At 32.9% G+C, this 7,788-nt stretch overlaps 1 protein-coding gene across 3 annotated transcripts in view; it reads right to left on the bottom strand.

The window, feature by feature from the left end:
- Window positions 1-3,555: 3,555 nt before the first annotated feature.
- Window positions 3,556-7,788, bottom strand: part of LOC128167844 (BAI1-associated protein 3-like) — a 65,025-nt gene continuing 60,792 nt past the window's right edge. For all 3 annotated transcript variants that reach the window (XM_052833775.1, XM_052833776.1, XM_052833777.1), the window contains 4 exons: window positions 6,535-6,658; window positions 5,728-5,930; window positions 5,006-5,117; window positions 3,556-4,719 (listed from right to left, as the gene is read on the bottom strand). In XM_052833775.1, coding sequence (XP_052689735.1) covers window positions 5,020-5,117; window positions 5,728-5,930; window positions 6,535-6,658 — 425 coding nt within the window. In that variant the 3' untranslated portion in view covers window positions 3,556-4,719; window positions 5,006-5,019. The remainder of the gene's footprint in view (window positions 4,720-5,005; window positions 5,118-5,727; window positions 5,931-6,534; window positions 6,659-7,788) is intronic.

Below are 7,788 nucleotides of genomic sequence, written 5' to 3'. Positions count from 1 at the left end.
TCTGTGCAAGATGTACGCTAATACAAGGGGTTGATTTACGGACTCGTATCAATAAACATGACAGAACTAAGGTAAATTAATCGATATTTTTCATCAAAATTTTCAAATAAGATTTCTAAGACGACAACAGATTTTTCTACCTTTACTAAGACTTTTCGTTATTTCGCATCATTGACATTTTTTTCTGATCAACCACAGATGCCTGTGATAACACTACATATCGATTTTGTACTATATAACCCATAATACAAATTACGCCAAATCGAGGCGCCAGCAGGGTTTGCTTATTTATTATGAGATGATAATTTCGGTCGGGGTGTGATCAAATCTATCATAAAGCCCTTCGGGCTTTATTGGATTTGATCACACCCCGACCGAAATTATCACCTCATAATACTCAAAGAATGATTCCTTATTTATGACCTCTAAATACACCCTCTAAGTACCTGTCACAAAAATAACGCATAAACTGATTGACAATTGAGAACCTTTGTGGTCCATCATTATTCAACGTGTATATTTCATTATTAGAAATCGTTTTGCTAGAATCGCATCTCTAGTACCAAAACATCCAAAAAACACAAAATTACACGTATCCCATAAAAACCTCTGGATCCAAGTCCAATCACTGATGTTTTATCAGTCTGGATTCATTGAGAAGAAAACGTTGATCTCAAATTATAATCATTCGGTAGTCTATGATAGGGAACTCACCCATACTTTTGTATAAAGTTACACACAGTTGGTTCACATTTTAGATGCCGATGAATTTCAAGCATTAGATGCTAACACATCAAGCCTTATATCTGCAAAATACAGTTATCTAGAATGATGTGTACAAAAACTTTAACTAGATATAAGAAACGGCAGATACATGAGATCCCAACTTAACCCCACAGCTACATGAACCATTCTGATAATTGTACATCTTAAGCATTATACACTCATCTCATGTAAAATTTCATTTGCAAACGTTAACTGACCAAAGAAAGGTTAAAAAAAAATCAACTGACCATGAGGTATTTTTCTGAAATGTCCTCAAAGCACTCCCAAAATCACTTAAACAGGATCTACATAGTCAACACACAGGAACTACAGGTAAATAGTGAACAAACCATTCACACATAGCTACACGAACTTTGACCTTTTTGAATGTTAATGACAATTTGCTGTACACAAAAGTAGTATACTTATGCTGTAACTGTACTATTCAAGTTTTTGATTATTATGGTTTTTATTTCTTTAATTTTCCACAAACTGGTTTTTGCTCTTTGTTTTTTCCATCTGAATATATTCCTGTGCTATATCATATTGTTATACTTTCATGTTAGATACTGAAATCTGATTGGTTAAGACGCAGTTAATAATATTTTCTATTATCCTCAGCGTTAGCAACGCACTTAGCAACGGGTAACATTATATAAATAGTGCCTGTTTGGGAGGGTAACAGTTGAAATTGACACCCCGAGAAAACCATTATCAACCGACGCGAAGCGGAGGTTGACAATGGTTTTCGAGGGGTGTCAATTTCAACTGTTATCCTCCCAAACAGGCACTATTTATTTTGTTATACTGAATGTCTTTTTTAAAATTTTTAAGAAAATTTTACTGCTTTTATATAGGAATAACGTGAATTCTACAGCGAACCGTACGCGCATAATTTTCGCGCATGTAACAATTTTTAATGTTACTCGTTGCTAAGTGCGTTGCTAACGCTGAGGGTAATAGAAAATATTATGAACTGCGTCTTAACTAATCAGATTTCAGTATTTAACATGAAAGTATAACAATAAAAAATGTTACATGCGCGAAAATTATGCGCGTACGGTTCGCTGTAGAATTCACGTTATTCCTATATAAAAGCAGTAAAATTTTCTTAAAAATTAAGACATTCAGTATAACAAAATAAATAGTGCCTGTTTGGGAGGATAACAGTTGAAATTGACACCCCGAGAAAACCATTGTCAATGTCAATGTTGACAATGGTTTTATCGGGGTGTCAATTTCAACTGTTATCCTCCCAAACAGGCACTATTTATATACTATATTTTATAAAAACAAGATATCTGTGAGCCAATGCTCTCTAGTGATACCCCCGCTCTGATGTGAATATGCAAAATAAGCAAAGTCGAAATTTAACAGAAAGCTGGCATCCGATTGGTACAGAAATATATCCAACAATATGGCATTCCTACACAAACAGTGTGTTAAAATTTCAAGCATCTGCGATATATAGCTGCTAAGAAATCTTTGAGGAAAATTAGTTTGAAAATTTTGGCTAAAATAAACAAAGTACTCATTTAATAGGAAGTTGATGTCCAATTGGTACAAAAATATATCCAACAATATGGCATGCCTTAACAAACACTGTGTAAAAATTTCAAGCATCTGTGATAAATAGCTGCTTAGAAATCTTTGACGAAAATTTGTTTGAAAATTTTGGCTAAAAATAAACAAAGTCATTATTTAACAGGAAGTTGACGTCCGATTGATAAAAAAATATACCCTACAATATGGCATGCCAAAACAAATAGTGTGTTAAAATTTCAAGCATCTGCGATAAATAGTTGCTGAGAAATCTTTGACGGAAATTTGTTGGAACATTTTGGCTAAAAATAAACAAAGTCATTATTTAACAGGAAGTTGACGTCCGATTGATACAAAAATATACCCTACAATATGGCATGCCAAAACAAATAGTGTGTTAAAATTTCAACCATCTGCGATAAATAGTTGCTGAGAAATCTTTGACGGAAATTTGTTGGAACATTTTGGCTAAAAATTAACAAAGTCATTATTTAACAGGAAGTTGACGTCCGATTGATACAAAAATATACCCTACAATATGGCATGCCAAAACAAATAGTGTGTTAAAATTTCAACCATCTGCGATAAATAGTTGCTGAGAAATCTTTGACGGAAATTTGTTGGAACATTTTGGCTAAAATAAACAAAGTCGTCATTTAACAGGAAGTTGACGTCCGATTGGTACATAAATATATCCCACGATATGGCATGCCTTAACAAACACTGTGTAAAAATTCCAAGCATCTGCGATAAAAAGCTGCTGAGAAATCTTTGACGAAAATTTGTTTGAAAATTTTGGTTGAAAATAAACAAAGTACTCATTTAACAGGAAGTTGACGTCCGATTGGTACAAAAATATATCCCACGATATGGCATGCCTTAACAAACACTGTGTAAAAATTTCAAGCATCTGCGATAAATAGTTGCCGAGATAAATGCGACAGAAATTTTTGTTACGGACGGACAGACAGACGGATGGACAGACAGACACACAAGGGTAAAACAGTATACCCCCTCTCCTTCGGAGCGGGGGTATAAAAAAAAAAGTATTACAGTGTATTTAATTTTTCATTTATATCTTCACTTTATATGTATTACCTTGCAGCTTATGGAGAAGGTTTACATAGGCATTGCCTGCTGCCTAATCCATTTATGTAAATATATATTTGCATAATAAGATATGTTCAAATCAAATTAATGACAATTATCGCAATAGTATCAAGTTTGGTAAGCACAACACAACAACTGTTTACTTTTAATATCTGAACATTTTATCAGTTCTCAAGAAAAAATAAAATAATTAAAAATGTATTGCACTTATCGGTGTACATATAATAAACTCATTACATGTTGGACACAGGAACATTTACAATGTTGGGATAAAACGACACGACAACAAATAACACAAAATTCCAGGTACATAATGTAGAATATACCTGTTTAAAAAACAAAACATCGAACCTTTATTTCAAAAACCTCTGAAAAATAACAAAAATATTCATCAATTATTCATTTTCAAATATACATATCTGTACATTTAATTTCTAAAATCCATTTTGTGCTTTTTTACCAAGGTTAAAATTTCAGCAAAATGCATTTATATATCCTTCATGCTTAAATTTGAATTGCATATGCTGGCAATGCAAAGTTGATCAATTTATACATTTACCATGATACATTTGGGCAGATTTTATCACAAGAACATTAAATTTACTGAAAGTCTGATTTGCATGCCCGTAACTGCAGCTTGCAAGGTTAAAAAATAGCAGTTGTAAGCCATGAGCTACCTACATGTAGTTATCACAACAATCAACTGAAGATCTGACACATCATATCTTTCTCTCTCTCTCTCTCTCTCTCTCTCGCACATCTATAGTAGCCAAATACACATTAAGTCCCATACTTCCTTATCCAGCAGAAAATTGTTAAAAAATACCCACAAAATTCAATTTGAAAACTGGTATATTGTATATTACATCACATCATTGATTATCGGGAAAATGAATAAAAAAGCTCACTTTAAATGAGCAAGTGAAATGTTGAGATGTCAGTACACATGAACTGATACATTGATAAAGTTTAACAAGAATAAAAACACATTAACAAATACCAATATCACTATAAATTCAATACAAATAATAAAAAAATAATAATAAAAGAAACAACATTTCTCCTTAAGATGCAGCCAAAGTTCTGATTTGATGAGTTAAAATCTTCTCTGCCCAGGGTTCACTATGTATGCAACTGTAGGTATTCAGGCACTTTTCTTATTCCCTCTTTGACATACCCTTTTATTAACACAATATTCACCATCATCTTTTCATTGCTCTTCAATTTTAGTTCAATCAACATTTTCAGTTTTTATATTCTCCTCCAAAATTAGAAACAAGGTAGCTAGCTGCCCTTCTGGTTCTAGAAATAAATAAATGAGTATAGAGTTAATATCACCACCATTTATTTTTCTAATAAATTATATATTCATATCAAAACAAGTTTTTCTGCCCAGTTTTCTTTACATGTAGGTTATCACGCTCATAATACATTCAGGTCTTTCAGTGCTCTAACATTATAGTAAGTTTCTAATGAGATATGGGTTCAATCCAATTGACTGCATACACATACACATGCACTAGGCAAGATATAGATCATGTTGGGTGCAATCCACTTTTCTTCATGCCCACTGTAACTATAATTATACCTCCCACACTTCCTTCAAGCAGCCTTCTCCTCTACTTTGGACCTCTTCTTCACAAACTCCTGGGCGTCTTTATCCCACTCACGTGACGCCAGAATGTCAAGAGCTCCATTCTCTACAACAACATACCAATTATACAGAGAAAAATATGTAACTAATTGAACTATCTAGACTTTAAAATGATGGTCCCAATGTTACACTAATTTAAGATTCACACTTAAAACAGATTGATGCATGAGTTTGGTAAAAAGTACTGTGGTTTTATGCATATATTCATTAAATTATTTCCAAAGCTGCTTTCCATAGTATAAAGTTTACTCAGCAAGTTTTACTTGGCAGGTCCTAAGCCTTTGCAATTATATTTTCAAAGATTGGGTGTAACAATACTTTCCTTAGTGTATTTATTTCTGAAATGACCAGGTAACTGGGCTATGTATTTTGTTAATATGTAATTTGATAGTAATTAGAATACATTCTCATTTCCTCATGTAAAAGTATGCATATTCGTATTATAAAGTAAATTAATGTTATCTATATACTTATCATTTTATTAATATTTCAGCTCCCTTTTTACTCCATTCGGTCCATAATCCAGATTTATTTATTTTGCTAATGAAACTGAATATTAAAGACATCAGATAGACAAATTCCACTGTTGTACTTATCACTCAACACCACCCTGCATCACATCCATCCTATATCAAAAATTCAAGAAATTGTGTTACCTTTATGCTGTGGTTGCATCAGGGGTAAGGCTGTGATGGCGAGGGCATCGAATCCTGAGATATCCTGACCATCCACCCCCGGTATGTTACACAGGTCCACATAGGCCTCCCCGGCGAAGTCATTCTCAAACACATAGTCGTGGTCCATTACAGTGAAGACTAATACAGCTCCCCTCTGTCTGCACTGGTCTATTGATACATTGCTGTAAAAACAAAGTCCCCAGGAGCTCAAGTACAAATGTAGTACACTAATATCATCAATACCATTGGGGAGTCAGGTGAGGTCAAGGACAGTTAAAAAGATGTCAAGGTCACTTTCCAATTCACACTGTTTTTTTTAAAGAATACAATTTTTTTTTCTTTTCTGAGAATATTTAGAAAAACAAAATTCAAGGGACATCTCAATTTGAAAATAATGCATGTCTTTTATGACTTGATTTTAAATTGCACATCAACACTGGGTATACAGCTATTATTAAGACCTTACTTTCCTTTCCATATAATATCCTAAACTCATTTTTCTTTCTAGCATTTGTTGCAAGATTAAAATTTGATTGATGTGTGGTGCGCATCTTCTATTTTCATAAAAATCAAGTTCATGTTTTATTTTCACTTTGTTATTAGAGATAAGCAGAAACCATATAGATTTTTAAAAACCTGCCATTGGATGTAAATTTTCTAAATCTAAATATGATCACAAGGAAAGTACTTGTAAACATATTGCGGAAGGCAGATCTCAAATAAGGGTTTCGAAATTCAACATTGAGAATCTAGCGGTCACTTCCTGCACTTGTTAAATTTACTCACAACTCAAAGGACTCGTCAAAAACAGGATTGAGTGTTTTCTTCTTGATGCTGGTTTTCTGTACAGGGACATCATGAAATATGTGCTCTGGACAAAACTGTATCAAAACATATGGATCGCTAAAACCTACAAATAAGAACAAAAAATCTTGAACTTTACCTATGATTTTCTTACTTGGAAGTCTGAAACCGCATTGATAAAGCTAATTAAGCCCATTGAAGCACCCCCTTCAATGTACTGATTGGATCTATCCCCCAATATCTGCAGTATATTGTATGTCAAGTACTTTAATGGTTTATACTTTCAACACTGAAACTGTCAATGTTTCGTCCCTTTCCTTTTCTTTCCTAGGAAACTACGAGGTTTTATTCTAGATGACCTGAATAACGGAAATTTCATGATTGAAATATGAATTCTGAGTACATGCATGTGATTGACAATGATTTCGTTGTACATGTATCATTAATATGTATTATTATGCCTTCTGTCAGTTAGTCACTATATATTCAATACTCATCTATATTCACACAGTATCAAAGGATTTATATAGCGTAAGCATACTATGCTGAAATAGAGCACGGCAAATATTTTCAACGAAAATCTATCAAGCGCCGACAGCGGGATTCGAACTCACGACGCTAAAATCATTCAAGCTTGAAGCCCAACGCGTTACCGCTACGCTAAATTAGCTGTTATTATAATTAACGGTATTTATATATATAAAACGTAGATATATACGACTGACATCAAGCGATTAAAATTATTCATTTTTCCAAAAACACTTCATTATTGACGGTAATTTTAAAGTTAAAGTTTCCTATAAACTTTTGAACAAATTGATTGAACAATTTTCAAAGAAATTCTACATGAGAATCACAAAAACGCTTTTTTAAATGACGCTTGAAAAAGAATATTCAAGAAAAAAAATTCAATGAGATTTCGTCTGCTAAACATTTCGAGTTTTCTCGGTAAGGCCAAACGTCTCTCATTTCTTGAAAACAACATAAACCTTTGATGACTTTTTATTGTACAACAACTTGTTGATTAAATAAACAATCAAATCAATTGATTAATTTTAAGAAGAAAAACATAGGTAATCATAGATTACTAAGCTCACCGAGACGGAGCATCACCCTTATGAGACATCACCTTTATAAGACCACCTTTATCATTTTATATGAAAATCATACTTTATGATCTTGGATATTCATGGATTCTGTTTTGACAAAATATCGTATATCATCTGATAAAATTTT

This window comes from Crassostrea angulata, chromosome 10, assembly GCF_025612915.1.
Source record: "Crassostrea angulata isolate pt1a10 chromosome 10, ASM2561291v2, whole genome shotgun sequence".
In the NCBI taxonomy this organism is placed as follows: Eukaryota; Metazoa; Mollusca; class Bivalvia; order Ostreida; family Ostreidae; genus Magallana; species Magallana angulata.
This window is presented reverse-complemented; position numbering and strand designations above follow the sequence as displayed.